The sequence below is a fragment of the Schistocerca gregaria genome, chromosome 3 (assembly GCF_023897955.1).
Source record: "Schistocerca gregaria isolate iqSchGreg1 chromosome 3, iqSchGreg1.2, whole genome shotgun sequence".
Lineage (NCBI taxonomy): Eukaryota > Metazoa > Arthropoda > Insecta > Orthoptera > Acrididae > Schistocerca > Schistocerca gregaria.
This window is the reverse complement of record NC_064922.1, coordinates 94,815,388-94,831,504: the sequence shown is the minus strand read 5'-3', so window position 1 is coordinate 94,831,504 and position 16,117 is coordinate 94,815,388. Positions and strand designations below refer to the sequence as shown.

Sequence of the window (16,117 nt, the reverse complement as noted above, 5' to 3'; positions counted from 1 at the left end):
AATATTGACATCGCCAGTGCAACCTACACTTTAGGTGCCTACAGCAGTGCTTCTCAGTTTTTACAGACAGAGTGCTAAAATGGAGAGTAAAGGAATAGTTCTCATAGTAGCAAATATCTTTTTTGTGCATCAGGGCATTCTCTACCTTGCCTTCACTAGAAACCTGTTTCATGCTGTTACACACAAAATGTGTTGCAATGAAGCTCTATTCCCCTTGTCTACTAAGGAACATCTCTCTTCTTGTGCTATTTACATTACTTCTTTGTTTCTGGAAACTTATTACCAGTGTCTTGTGTTCCCGTCAGTAGCCTTCATCTCCGTGTCATTCCACGTCACTATCCTCCTTCAATGATGATGTTGCCCGATTCCGGCATTATTCTTCCAGGTCTGTGCCTCCTGGATGGCACTCCATGAGGATGTCAGTTGTCACATTTTTGGTGCTGTTATAGACAACTTTTCCTCTGAGCACAACAACAACATTGGATACTAGGACACCACTAGTGCAACTTGCAGTGCTCACCTAACACCTTGAAGAATGATTCCCACATTAGTTATAACCTCAGAGCATATCAGAACTATTTTTGTGTTGCTTGCACTAGGAAGCTGCTTCACTTGCACAACATTATCATGTGCCTTCTTTTTTGCAACGAAGTTACAACGGTATGGCTACCTGAGCAAACTAGGTGGGACATGGGATTATGAGTGTGGGTTGCACATGGCAGTTGCCTCCTGGATTCCCTGTAGAGAGTTGAAGCAGGAATACAAATAGATTGGCTTAGGAACAGACTGTAGGGAAAATCTTAATGGGAAATATTTTATAAACAAAGGAAAAGTGATACTGTACATACATTATCATTGGATACTTATTATCAGCCATTCTCTCCACATATGAGATAATATTTCTCCTATTGAGACAGGAAAGGGTCTGAATCGGTGAGAAACAGACAAATGAAGGTGAAGGTGGGAACCCTCCTTGCATCATATTCTATGTTTCTGTGACCCTTCTGGACTCCAACTTAGTTAGTGATGTTTCTCATTCATCCATATCTTCCTATTCCAGCACTGCAGCACTGCTCAGCCCCCATTCTGCCATTGCACGGAGTCTTCAATATTCTCCTTAACTGCTAACACTCCCCCCAACCCCCCCCCCCCCCCTCACCTTACCACACAACACATGCTCACACACAGCCAGGTTACCATCATGCTACTGCAGGGCAGCATAGGAGTAGCGACTACCAGCTTGAATGAGTTTTGTGGAAGTTAAGGATGAGTTAAGAGGGAATAACACATGTTCAAATTAAGAAAGCTGGTATGGGTGTGCAGTTTGTAGGACTGGAGATGACCTAGAGAATGCAGTACACATGTTTTGGTGCTACCAACATATCAGGGACCTTGTACTCTGTAGCATGCTGTCATTTGGTAGTCAATTAGCCTCTTTGCAGGTGATGGGTAACTGTGGCACTCAGATGTGTCAGGCTATTTCACACATCAGACAGATGGCAAAATACTGCTTTGGGAAAGAAGAAGGATTACAAGGACAGTAGTCCTCATATGAAGACATAATGATGAGGTTTCAAATCACTAGCCATGAATGTGGTTAACTTGATCTGGTCCCCAATAACTTTGTCAATTTTCCTCTTTAAGATGCTCAACTATGCTGAGCAATCGTTGTATACTTAAAAATATTTCTCTCAAGATGATGATTTTAGTATGAGCCATGACTACAGAATAAGGGGACTGTGATCTAAACATTACTACTTGTTGTAGTGTGCCAATTAGTAATGTGAGCTTGCCTTTACAATGACTTATTTTTTAAATGTCAATTTACTACTTAAATATTTGTCTTCTTCCTCTTTGATCACGTTTTCCTCACAATCTACCACAGTACACTTTTCAAACACAACTGCACCTTTGTGACCAATCACTTGTAGTTACAATGGCACTGCCAATTTTCAGTATGAATTATGTACTAGGTAATTAATATCCAGTGTCAGGTTCTAGCATAAAATTCTGAACAACTGTTTCACTGATATGCTTTAGCACACAATCAATGAAGAATTAATGTCAAAGAAAATTATGAAAAACTGTGCCACACAAGATAACATTAAAGTGATTACTTTAACATGTAATTAAGCTACTGAAGAAAGTGAAAATCTCACCTGCTACTACCTCTTCTGCTTGCACCTCTTGTGGATCCTGCAAAAGAAAAAATAATAATAATAATAATAATAATAATAATAATAATATGAATAACCTTACATCAACTTAATTTAAGTGTAAATCAAATACCTTAAATGTGCCAGTGGTATGTCATCCCACTGCACATGCCCTTGTAATTGTTAATGAGTTGGCAAATTAAATATTGATAGCGATTAGGAATCAGGTGCAGTGACAAGTATATGGATATGAAATTCTATTAATGTGAGACTGATAAAGCTGCATAATGATCCAAGTTAAGAATCACAAAATATTTGAGTTTTAATTGAGCTTAACGGTCTGAATTCCAGCTGCTACATACAGCCACTGTCACAGAGTAGGACAAGGTGCCCACAAAACACAAGTCAACAGAATGGGAAAGCAGACCATAGTTGCTAGATGTTTGAAGGCTGGTGTAACGATACTGCCAGTGACCAAAATAGAAGTACAGCATAGTTTGCTGGATCAAACACCCCTCACAATGGCCTGGTGTAGTAGTCCAAAGGATAGTGGAAGGGGAAATGTATAACAGACCATTATAAAATCACAGCTCATAGAGATAGTGATAGGGTCCATCATGACTACATCTGCTGCTACTCGGACAGGAATTTGCGAGTTGATCTTGGTCCCAGAGAGCCATTTGAGGTTCACACACACAAGAGAGAGTGAAATTGTTAAAAGAACTATTACATTATATAAAGCCAGCTTTTTGCTATCCTTAAGAGTTCGATGACACTGTGTGTGCAACTGTTTATAATGAATGCAATTTACCATCATAGAATGATGGTTAAAAACATGGAGAGCACATCTCTGCATGTGAGATGAGTCACTAAATGGCTCAGTCAATCGAGTGAATGTGACATGGCGCAGTAAAGATGAAGTGCAAGAATGGAACATTGTGTCACAGTAATCATTACATTTGTAAGATATTCTACCTGGGCACCACAACTGGGGAAATAATGTTTCTCGAAGGGTGCCAGGGACCACTGAAATTCTTGTCATCCTTAGAAAGCTTCCTTGTGGGTGTGCACAAAGGTGGCGTAGGAATCAGAAAATGGATGTTGTTGTTGTTGTCTTCAGTCCTAAGACTGGTTTGATGCAGCTCTCCATCCTATTCTATCCTGTGCAATCTTCATATCCCAGTACTTACTGCAACCTACATCCTTCTGAATTTGCTTCATGTATTCATCTCTTGGTCTCCCTCTACGATTTTTACCCTTAACACTGCCTTCCAATACTAAATTGGTGATCTCTTGATGCCTCGGAAGATGCCTACCAACCAATCCCATCTTCTAGTCAAGTTGTGCCACAATCTCCTCTTCTCCCCAGTTCTATTCAATACCTCTTCATTAGTTATGTGATCTACCCATCTAATCATCAGCATCCTTCTTAGCACCACATTTGGAAAGCTTCTAATCTCTTGTCTGAACTATTTATCACCCACGTTTCACTTCATTACATGGCTACACTCCATACAAATACTTTCAGAAACAACTTCCTGACACTTAAATCTATACTCGATGTTAGCAAATTTCTCTTGTTGAGAAACACTTTACTTGCCATTGCCAGTATACATTTTGTATCCTCTCTACTTCGACCATCATCAGTTATTTTGCTCCCTAAATAGCAAAACTCCTTTACTACTTTAAGTATTTCATTTCCTAATCTAATTCCCTCAATGTCACCTGACTTAATTCTACTACATTCCATTATCCTTGTTTTGCTTTTGTTGATGGTTGTCTTATATCCTCCTTTCAACACACTGTCCATTCCGTTCAACTGCTTTTCCAAGTCCTTTGCTGTCTCTGAATAAACTACAATGTCATCAGCAGACCTCAAATTTTTTATTTCTTCTCCATGGATTTTAATACCTACTCCAAACCTTTCTTTTGTTTCCTTTACTGCTTGCTCAAAATACAGATTGAGTAACACTGCAGAATTTGAAAGAGTATTCCAGTCAACATTGTCAAAAGCTTCATATAAGTCTACAAATGCTAGAAACGTAGGTTTGCCTTTCCTTAATCTAGCTTCTAAGGTAAGCCATAGAATCAGTATAACCTCATGTGTTCCAATATTTGTACGGAATCGAAACTGATCTTCCCTGAGGTCTGTTTCTACCAGATTTTCCATTTGTCTGTAAAGAATTCGCATTATTATTTTCCAGCATGACTTATTTAAAAGATAGTTCAGTAATTTTTCACACCTGTCATAACCTGTTTTCTTTGTGATTGGAATAATTCGAATTATTCTTGCAGTCTGATGATAGCAAATGACAAATGGTCACTTGGTTTCTTACCATAGATACTTGGACTACTTCAAGCAATGTTCATGTGCTGATGGCATTACAACTAAATTAATCCTTGCAAGACATGACTATATCTCACGTATTTGTAGAAAATGTTGACCAGTCTGTGAGAACAGAATTTAAATTGCATCGGAGTTCAAAAGCTTTCTGACATTAGGAGAGAGGTAGGTTTTTCTGTAAAATAAATGCAAATCTGAAATCAAGAAGGATACAGACCTACATGGCACAGCACATATGGGAACAAACAGCAGACTTCCTGCAATACCAAGCACTTTGCGCATTTGAAATTGATCTAGTCCCTGATAGTGCTGCATTTGTCATGTGCCACTTGCCTCATACTTTGCAGAAGTGCAGAAAATTCAGGCAAGCCACATGTAGTGAACACAAACCTATTCTGATGCCCAACAAATGGTTTGCTTAATTGCTTAAAGCGTGTTTGCAGGGCTTCTAGTTGCACATCTGTATGCTGTCATGCTTGTCAAAAATCACACCACACAGAAATAAAACACACAAAATGGAAAAAGGTAGGGGACTGTCCTAGTGACAAAATACAAACACAATGGTATACATTCATCACCTGCATTGTGTTATTGCTCACCTAAATCATCCCTGGCAAACAAGTATTGCTTACAACAGTGACAATATGGTTAAAAGATAGCAGTGGCACATGAAAAACTTATGCTCTCTCAGTTTCTGACTTGCAGACATGATTTATATCTCAACCATGTGCACAGTGCCTCTGACTTCACAAATGGCAAAGTAGAGCACACATTCAAGGAACAGATGGAATCAAACCAGAAACAAAACAGTGCATCTTCATTCAAATTGACTCGTGTATAAAAGTCTTCATTTTACCTTCTGTGTGTTTAATGTTGCTGAAGATAACTGACATCTCATCTCAATCACATTGTGTTGGATTTGATGAGTATATAACTTGTTGATCCAGAAATTTGGTCACCTGTCAAGATGGACATGTTGCTGGGATCACAAGTTTGTGTGTACATTCATAAGGCAAGGACTCTCTCCATAGGAACTGATCATCCTGTGCTTCAAGAGAGAGAACTGTGTTGGGTTATGTGTGTCAAAGCAGTATCAAATGGTAGAACACAAAACTTTGTCAAGGTAGCCATTTGTGTTATGCTCTGTGAAGACTTACACTGACTTTCTTGAAGAAACTGAAGGACAGAAGGATGAAATCAAGTCTGAGCCACAGTATCTCAAATCTTGGTGGTACTGTATTCCACTGGCATCACTAACTACTTAGGTTGCTGATATTGATTAGATTGCAAGTTGCAAGCTAAGATCTTTGATCAAAGCACACGTGTGATTGTGCATGTGTGTCCGTTTGGTGGGGCCTGGAGAACAGTTGGCTGGAGTGCATATGGCTGGCAATTTGTTACTTTTGGGGGACTCCCACTATCCAGTGCAGGACAAAAGATACCACTGAAGGTCGAGTCAGTGAGAGAAAAATGGACCAGATCACATGAGGACCAACAGCGGTGCCATGCAAGAAGACATACGGACATTGCACACAACCTGCTTCGCAAGTTACTGGCTTACTCTACAAGCTTAAATTTTATCGCTCCTTGATGATCACAAGTGGGGGTAGGATGCAATAATACCCTGGCTAAAATCCTGCATAGTCACTGCTCCTTCACAACTGAGTCAAGTTTTGAGTTGTTTTGTTATATTTGAGTAAGGTCATATCTGTGTTATCTAGAATTGCATCTGTAATAATAATGCACCTATGAGTGATTCAGTGCATGATCATCAGTAAATGTTATTAATTGCAATTTGTGTTCTGGGTCATGCATCATGCAAGTGTAAGAGTATTCCGTGTTTTAAGTCATGATGGGAATCTACTCCAACACAATCTGTGTCAGAGGCAAAGCAACCTCGGTACATGTGTACACTTGAGCTAATGTATCAGGACGTGCTTAAATTTTTGCTTCTGAATAATACAAATTTTAAGGAGTGTTAATTTGTATCTCTAGTCAGTTGTGCCAAGCATTCACATTTTCTACTTCCTGGCCCTTATTGTGTGAAGCTTTATTTGTGCAGACCACTGTTCCCATTGATGTGTGTCAGCGGGAAATGACATGTTGCTATTCCCTGAACACAGAGCAGAGGTATGTTTGCATTTGGCCATGGCAGCACTTCTGTCATCACGTGGCACCCAGATTGACTGGCAGTATGCTGCCCCTACCAGTCAAACTGTGGGGCCTCGAAGGAAGTGGGGCAGGAACCAGTAATCTGCTATTATTTTATTGATTTATTGAAATCAGGAGATTAAGGCATATTTCCTAAGCCTGAGGTTCCTCCTCATTATGCCTTTAACTACTTGCTTAAACCTAGCATTCTTAATCCTAATTCTCAACACGTTTAGTTTAAACCCTGTTAGCTATCAGTATAAACTGTCAATCGTTACCTCAGTGAATAGTCATTAATTAACCCCACTTGGGGAATTTGGCTGTTTGCTCCTTGTTGACTGTGGTAGCTCTGCTGTAGTTCTCAGCTTATTCTGAATTTGGGACGAATGTTTATTTATTAAAGGCAATTTTTCATGTTTGTCTGCAATGTACAGGTTACTGCTTAAGGGTTATTCTTTCTTTTTGTTGTGTGTTAAACATTGCTGAGGGACCTTCCAACAGCAACAATAAGTGATGTGACTTGCAAATCTTCCTGTGTTTGTATGAATGTTATTCAGTTGTGTAATAGTTACAAAAGCAGCAAGTTCTTAGCACATTTAATGTCTGTCATTGTAAATCATTTAACTCATAATATTTTTGTTTAACCTGCCCAACTGCTGCGACGTTTCCTTGTTTTGTGACCCGTGTACTTCAAATTTCATGCCCTGTTTGGAATGGTACAACTGACAAAATATGGCTTCTAATTAATTAAGCCTGTTCAAGTTTCAACTGTGAATATCGTGACTTTAAGTAAGCTATTAATTTGTAATAATAATAATAATAATAATAATAATAATAATAATGTTGTAAATAAGAAAGTGTATTACATAAAATAACAAGTTACAAAATATGCGAGTCCACATTCCATTTCTTTTACTTAAAGCTGTTCCAAACCTAGTTGTGAGGTATCAATGTCTTAATTATGTAAGAAGAGCAGCAATGTGACTCACCCATCCTGGAACACACAACTGAAGATTCAACAGACAGATTCATTGTTCATCTTCCATTTCAGGAAGAGCTGAGTTTGTTATTCAATTCTTTCCACAATACAGCAAGATTACTCTATTAAACTGAACAGAAACTTGCAAGACAATCAAAGTTTGTGGAAAGCTACACAGAGTTTATAAGGAAGTATGAAGATTTAAGACATATGGTAATAGTAGTTATGACAGATGCCATTTAATATTGCATGCCGATGAATATTGTGGAGGAGTGATAGATTTGCACCACTTCAGGAATACCAACGAAAGACAATCACATAAAAAATGACTTGTGCCCCCTTCCTTGCAGCACTGTGTCTGTTATAATTAGCTCATGAAGAGAGTGAGCAGAGTGAGGCAGCAAACATTCTCAGTAATCACTTCAGTATGGACCACTTTATCTCAGTTTGTGATACAGTAAGGGTTGAAATTCAGCTCCAACAAGATCTCATGATGATATTGATCAGAAGTTGATCTTCACTATGGAAATGGTACAACAACAGTGCCAAACTATTCAAAAATATCCCCTCTGTGGAGCATGAAACACAACTACTTTTACTGCTTGGTAATGATGAGGATATTAGAACACCTGGTTTATTCTAGCATCCAGCTTATGATCATTCAAAAATTGTAAACAATGTCAAAGCAACACCTAGTATCTGCAGCTTCACTAAACACACACTACTCTGTGACACATAAAACATTTTTAATTTCTTTGGATTAATTAGACACATTGTCATCACATTTGAGATATGTTTGCAATATCTATGGCAGCATAGGTTAATGTGAATTGGGCCCTTGCCCTCAGAGTTTCACTCCTTGTGGCAGACACTATATAGTCAAATTCATATGACATACAGCATGCACATTGATCGTATAATCATTGCAGGAGGGACACCTATCAGCAAACATAAATCAGTACAAGATTTGGATGATCATCCAAATATTTATCACTTGATTCTATTTCATGTATCAGAGACCTACCTGAATATTACTGGAAGCAAATCCCAAAAAACAAAAGTAGCTACACCCTTACTTTTACTTCACTCAGCACAATCTGTGATACATGAGATACCAAACATGAAGTTAGTTTTATTGAATTACTAAGCTACATGTGTTAAAATCTTCACACCCAGAGACAAGATGATCTCTCTATGAAAATCACAAGATATCTATTAAATAGCCACACAAATATCGAAAGAAGATTTTTTTTAAGTTTGTCTGGCTATGATAATAGCAAGAAGTGTGACTACTATCAATGTAGGAATGTACGTCTTGTGTAGTTGCAATAACTAAATATTTTACACAAATTAGTTATCATATCTACTGCTGTGTAACCTAAAACTTGGCGAAAGTTACATGTTTCACAATGTCTATAGGACCGATGAACAATGGCTGCAGCAATAAAGTTATATTTTACTTCATACAGTTGATTTAAACTTTTATTTACTTCAGGAATTTTTTTCTCTTGTGGATGAACTCTGTTGCAAATTTATGAAGAATTTCTACAGAGTGGGAAAACGATAGTTGCACTATTAGGCTTCACCGTACCTGCTGATTTTTGGTTTATTCCTTGCTACCCCATTCCTGTTCAGTGATGTACCTAGCCCATAGATCTGTAAGCACAGTGGCAACTGTCATTGTACCAGGAGAAAAACCTGAAGGTGAGCTGTCATTAGCCAGTATGAAAGTATTGTTTGAGAAAGTTTTTGGATTCTTCAGTACACAATTTTATCTTGACAATTTATTTGAGATAACATTTTGGTAATCAGTGTAAACAAAGTTGCATATGTTGTAGGGGCCAGGAAGGAGTGGAGTGGAGTGCAAAAAAACAATGAGAAAGAAAGTGGAGATGAATAGGATACATAGAAAGGAGTTGATTAATTAAAATGAGGTTGCGAAGGGCAGCACACACAAGGGATGAAAACCCTTGGCTGATGAAATTAGTGAGCACTCTAGGAGGAGGGCAGGAAACTGTGTGACACAAAACCAAACTTGTTTCGCTACTGGTGAAACTCACCCATGCTCTGACAGTCTCACAGGTGCTACCCTCTAGTTTCACTCACCTGAGCAGTAGGAGGTGGAACTTGCTCCTCGACAGGCCCTGATTGCGAGAAAAGAAATTGTGTGTTAATATAAAAACTACTTTATCTGCAAAGGTAAAAAAAAATAGGTGATTAACTAAGAATGTTACAGTATGACATGATAAAGAACAGAATTATTTCAATCTTTTAGAGTGCTTACTGATCAGTGAATAACTGAGCATCAGATCTACATAATTATGTACAGCAGTGAACATTACTAACCGAGTTCCATAAAGCCAAAACTTTATTCCAGTTGGTGGCTACTGTCTGAAGACTGCATAGTGCAAACAAATTTTACTGTCAACATTTCACATAATTAAGGTCAAAATTTTACAATCCTGTAGTAATGTGCTTATTGAAACAAACAACTTTATTTAGCAGGATTAACTCACTGTGGCAAGTGTAACAGGTAGGAACAGTGTATATGACTGGATATGCAGCCGCACTCATTGCAGGCATTGCCAACATTATCTTCATCAAGAAGTTGACAATAAGAGCACTTAGTGACGTGCAGGAAATTCACCCCCAATTTCAAATTATCATGAATTTTTCTCAGGAATACCTCACACAAAGTAATACCAAAAATTTTGATCACTTACCACATTTTTGATGTTCGTGCAGTCAAACTGCCACATCAAACAAATGCAATGCAACCCTTCTTTCTTTATTTACAGATGGGTAGATATAGCCACAAGAAGGCATGGAAGATGATGTGGGGTACTTCTCAGGTGCTTTCTTCACAGGGGTGAGGTGGGAAGAGCTTTGATGGGTATGGCAACAGGATGGAGCAGGAGACATAACAGGAATTAGGTGGACGTGGGCGGTGTACCATCTGGATGGTTCCTTACAATTCTGTCTTGTGAAATTCAACAGAGGGCTCTCTGTTGCTGGCATATTAAGAGGCTTGAAACGAACTCAGTATAGCTCATCTTTCCCATGACAGACACTGCATAGTTTCTGTACAGAGGCCCATAACACTGGACAATTTTCCAGTACTCCTGCAATGCACAGCCTTCATAGATCACTGCACAAGGGCTTACCAGCCCACCCAGGTCACAAACTCTACATCAACTATAACTTCAGAGTGCCATGACTATACAAATAAGAATGCAGCCCTCAATATTGACATCGCCAGTGCAACCTACACTTTAGGTGCCTACAGCAGTGCTTCTCAGTTTTTACAGACAGAGTGCTAAAATGGAGAGTAAAGGAATAGTTCTCATAGTAGCAAATATCTTTTAGTGCATCAGGGCATTCTCTACCTTGCCTTCACTAGAAACCTGTTTCATGCTGTTACACACAAAATGTGTTGCAATGAAGCTCTATTCCCCTTGTCTACTAAGGAACATCTCTCTTCTTGTGCTATTTACATTACTTCTTTGTTTCTGGAAACTTATTACCAGTGTCTTGTGTTCCCGTCAGTAGCCTTCATCTCTGTGTCATTCCACGTCACTATCCTCCTTCAATGATGATGTTGCCCGATTCCGGCATTATTCTTCCAGGTCTGTGCCTCCTGGATGGCACTCCATGAGGATGTCAGTTGTCACATTTTTGGTGCTGTTATAGACAACTTTTCCTCTGAGCACAACAACAACATTGGATACTAGGACACCACTAGTGCAACTTGCAGTGCTCACCTAACACCTTGAAGAATGATTCCCACATTAGTTATAACCTCAGAGCATATCAGAACTATTTTTGTGTTGCTTGCACTAGGAAGCTGCTTCACTTGCACAACATTATCATGTGCCTTCTTTTTTGCAACGAAGTTACAACGGTATGGCTACCTGAGCAAACTAGGTGGGACATGGGATTATGAGTGTGGGTTGCACATGGCAGTTGCCTCCTGGATTCCCTGTAGAGAGTTGAAGCAGGAATACAAATAGATTGGCTTAGGAACAGACTGTAGGGAAAATCTTAATGGGAAATATTTTATAAACAAAGGAAAAGTGATACTGTACATACATTATCATTGGATACTTATTATCAGCCATTCTCTCCACATATGAGATAATATTTCTCCTATTGAGACAGGAAAGGGTCTGAATCGGTGAGAAACAGACAAATGAAGGTGAAGGTGGGAACCCTCCTTGCATCATATTCTATGTTTCTGTGACCCTTCTGGACTCCAACTTAGTTAGTGATGTTTCTCATTCATCCATATCTTCCTATTCCAGCACTGCAGCACTGCTCAGCCCCCATTCTGCCATTGCACGGAGTCTTCAATATTCTCCTTAACTGCTACCACCCCCCCCCCCCCCCCCTCACCCTACCACACAACACATGCTCACACACAGCCAGGTTACCATCATGCTACTGCAGGGCAGCATAGGAGTAGCGACTACCAGCTTGAATGAGTTTTGTGGAAGTTAAGGATGAGTTAAGAGGAAATAACACATGTTCAAATTAAGAAAGCTGGTATGGGTGTGCAATGGGTAGGACTGGAGATGACCTCGAGAATGCAGTGCACATGTTTTGGTGCTACCAACATATCAAGGACCTTGTACTCTGTAGCATGCTGTCATTTGGTAGTCAATTAGCCTCTTTGCAGGTGATGGGTAACTGTGGCACTCAGATGTGTCAGGCTATTTCACACATCAGACAGATGGTAAAATACTGCTTTGGGAAAGAAGAAGGATTACAAGGACAGTAGTCTTCATTTCATGAGATGATGATGAGGTTTTAAATCACTGGCCGTGAATGTGGTTAACTTGTTCCGGTCCCCAATAACTTTGTCAATTTTCCTCTTTAAGAAGCTCAACTATGCTGAGCAATAATTGTATACTTAAAAATATTTCTCTCAAGATGATGATTTTAGTATGAGCCATGACTACAGAATAAGGGGGCTGTGATCTAAACATTACTACTTGTTGTAGTGTGCCAATTAGTAATATGAGCTTACCTTTACAATGACTTTTTTTTAAATGTCAATTTCCTACTTAAATATTTGTCTTCTTCCTCTCTGATCACATTTTCCTCATAATCTATCACAGTACACATTTGAAACACAACTGCACATTTGTGACAATCACTTGTAGTTACAAAGGCACTGTCAATTTTCAGTATGAATTATGTACTAGATAATTAATATCCAGTGTCAGGTTCTATCATAAAAATCTGAACAACTGTTTCACTGATATGCTTTAGCACACAATCAATGAAGAATTAATGTCAAAGAAAATTATGAAAAACTGTTTCATACAAGATAACATTAAAGTGATTACTTTAACATGTAATTAAGCTACTGAAGAAAGTAAAAATCTCACCTGCTACTACCTCTTCTGCTTGCACCTCTTGTGGATCCTGCAAAAGAAAAAATAATAATAATAATATGAATAACTTTACATCAACTTAATTTAAGTGTAAATCAAATACCTTAAATGTGCCAGTGGTATGTCATCTCACTGCACATGCCCTTGTAATTGTTAATGAGTTGGCAAATTAAATATTGATAGCGATTAGACATTTTTTGCTATCCTGATGGGTGTGACAACACTGTGTGTGCAACTGTTTGTAACATATGTTGTTTGCCATCATAGAATGATGGTTGAAAAACATGGAGAGCACATCTCTGCACGTGAGTTGAGTCACAACATTGCTGTGTCAGACGAGTGACTATGACATGGCATGGTAAAGATGAAGTGCAAGAATGGAACATTGTTGGCAGTAATGATTACATTTATAACTGGGGAAATAATGTTTCACAAAGGGTGCCAGGGAGCATTTAATCTCTAGTCATCCTTACAAAGCTGCTATTTATGTGTGCACGTGGGTGGGGTAGGAGTAAGAAAATGGATTGCAAATGGGAAATGCTCACTTGTTTTTGTTCTGTAGATAATGATGAGAGGATGGGCAAATTGGGCAGTGCAGGTGAGGTCCAGATGGGGATTGGAGTGCATGGAGAATGAAAGGTATGTGGGTACTAGCACAGTAAATATAAGGTGACAGGAAGTCAATGAAGTGGGCACCTTTCTGACAGGTTCTGTGAGAGCCCCAAGAGGATCAGCAGAAAGGGGTGATTGAGTTGGCCAGTAAGCTGGAAGCAGACTGTTCAGTGACTTAGGGATGTAAACAGTACAAATGGAAAAGTCCTGGCAAGGAAGTAAAAGGCAGACAGGAATAGTTTGAAGCTGGTTAGTCAGGAAAACTATGAATGTCATCCTAATAAACAGCACGACTCCATTGCATGACATAGAATCTGTCCCTGGGTAGGCAAAAGTTTGTGGCTTGTTTGCACAGCTGGAGAAGAGGAGGAGGAGATGGGGCTGCTACTCTGACACTGTGTGATTTTACAACCACAGTGCTGTATTCCATATCATATGTCTAGATGTCCATGTCCTTCATGCACTGAGATGTAGCATGTACAGTACTGTAACTGCCTGATGGTAGAACACAGGGTTACTGACAAGCCGACAATTTTCTAGTGACCTGGTAAGGCATCATTCTCCTTGACCAAGATTTCCTGGATCCCCCATCATTAAGGTACAAGAGACAACCTCAGGCAGAGGTGGCATGGTCACCTTTACAACTTTTGCAGCTGGAGGAGGAAGGAGCCAGGTTACACAGTTGGCTGTGTGTCACCAGGACATTCGAGTGTGGTCATAATGATGATGCTGGTAGCAGTTAATTTTGTTCAGAATGTGTTGTCTTACTGATGTTTGACAGAAGCATCACTCTATCAAAAGTGAAAAAAAGAAGGCAAGCCTGGACCTCCTCCCACAGTGTAGCCAGGGAAGGAAGAGTTGCTGGGTAATATGAAATAGCATTCTATGATTGTTCAACATTCACAGGAATGCCCATTTGATATCGGCCAGAATTTTGCAGCTCAATACGCTTCATGCATCAAGCATCCCACCAATACCAGCCACTGTGACAAGGGAGCCCTCCACAAGGACACCACCATGCCACAGCAATGGCTGTCTGGAATGGCAGCCACTGCTGCGAGTCCGATGCTCTGAGAAAACAAGCAACAACTATTTGCCATACATGGGGAGTGAACAACTCAGGAATCAGGAGTGTGATCCCTGTGTTGTCAGGGGGTTCAGCCATATGGGTACATAACAGCCCCATGATCCTGGTAGCTCAGCAGGGTTGAAGGGGACTACAGGGAGAAAGGGCGAGGGAAGGAATGGGGGAAAAGAGGCATTCACACCACAGATGCCAGGGAGGGAGTTGTTCCTCAATAGGCTCACACTAAAGTACAGGAAATTTTAAAGTGGAGGTTAAACCTGAAGTAGGGAACTAAACACCAAAAAGGATGAATGACAAGGCAGAAGAAACAAAATTGCAAACAATACAAGAAAGCAATTGGATAGTGATGTCGATTTAAATCAGAACACTGAGAAAGCGGAAGGAGGGGGGCAATGCAGAAAAAGCAGGGTGTCAAATGCAGCCAATAAAGAAGAAATGGATGCATTGCCCCATGTGCACCACATCTGAACTAAGGAAACAACTGTGAGACCCCAGGGAGGGATCTGACCCGAGTGCATCAGAATTTTCCATCAATATGCCCATCATAAAACTGCCATCATTCAGAGATTATGTAAAGCAGTTCAGGCATTTTTGTGACATTTGTGAGTCTTGTGGTAAATAATAAGGGGTTATAAGACACTGCTAAATAAACATTTACTTAGATCAGTAACATGTGCCACTCACAATGTAATCGCCCATCTTCTGGTGGCTAGCACTAATTTCAATGCAGCTTTTGCTACAGTTTGCAACAGATGCAATAACCCTAGATTGCATCTTCATTCAAATTGACTCCTGTATAAACATCTTCATTTTACCTTCTGTGTGTTTAATGTTGCTGGAGATAACTGACGTATCATCTCCATCCCAATGTGTCGGATTTGTTGAGTATAAAAATTTTTGATCCAGAATTATGGTCACCTTGCATGATTAACATGATGTTGGGAGCAGATGATTGTCTGTACATTCTGAAGGCAAGGACTCTCTCCTTAGGAACTGATCATCATGCTCTTCAAGAGACAGAACTCTTTTGGGTTAAGTATGTCAAAGCAGTATCAATTGGTAGCCACAAAATTTTGTCAAGGTAATCATTCGTGTTGTGTTCTGTGAAAACTTAGGCTGTCTTTCTTGAAGTAACTGTGAAGGACCGAAGGATCAAATCATGTCTGAGCCAAAATATCTCTAATCTCAGTGCACAGCATTCCACTGGCATCACTAACTACTTAAGTTGCCAATATTGATTTGATCTCATGTTCCAAATTTATCGATGCACAAGTGTGATCGTGCATGTGTGCATGTGTGTCAGTTTGGTGGAGCCTGGAAAACATTTGGCTGAAGGGCACGTGGCTGGCAAGTTGTTGCTTTTGGGGGACTTCCACTGTCCAGTGCAGGTCC

The 16,117-nt window shown here is 39.6% G+C and overlaps 1 protein-coding gene across 1 annotated transcript in view; it reads right to left on the bottom strand.

Annotated features, from left to right (window-relative positions):
* Nucleotides 1–16,117, bottom strand: part of LOC126355264 (chaplin-A-like) — a 79,257-nt gene that overhangs the window by 19,613 nt on the left and 43,527 nt on the right. The window contains exons 7-9 of the mRNA XM_050005552.1: nucleotides 13,021–13,057; nucleotides 9,737–9,774; nucleotides 2,160–2,196 (exon numbers count right to left, since the gene is read on the bottom strand). Of these exons, the coding sequence (XP_049861509.1) occupies nucleotides 2,160–2,196; nucleotides 9,737–9,774; nucleotides 13,021–13,057 (112 nt within the window). The remainder of the gene's footprint in view (nucleotides 1–2,159; nucleotides 2,197–9,736; nucleotides 9,775–13,020; nucleotides 13,058–16,117) is intronic.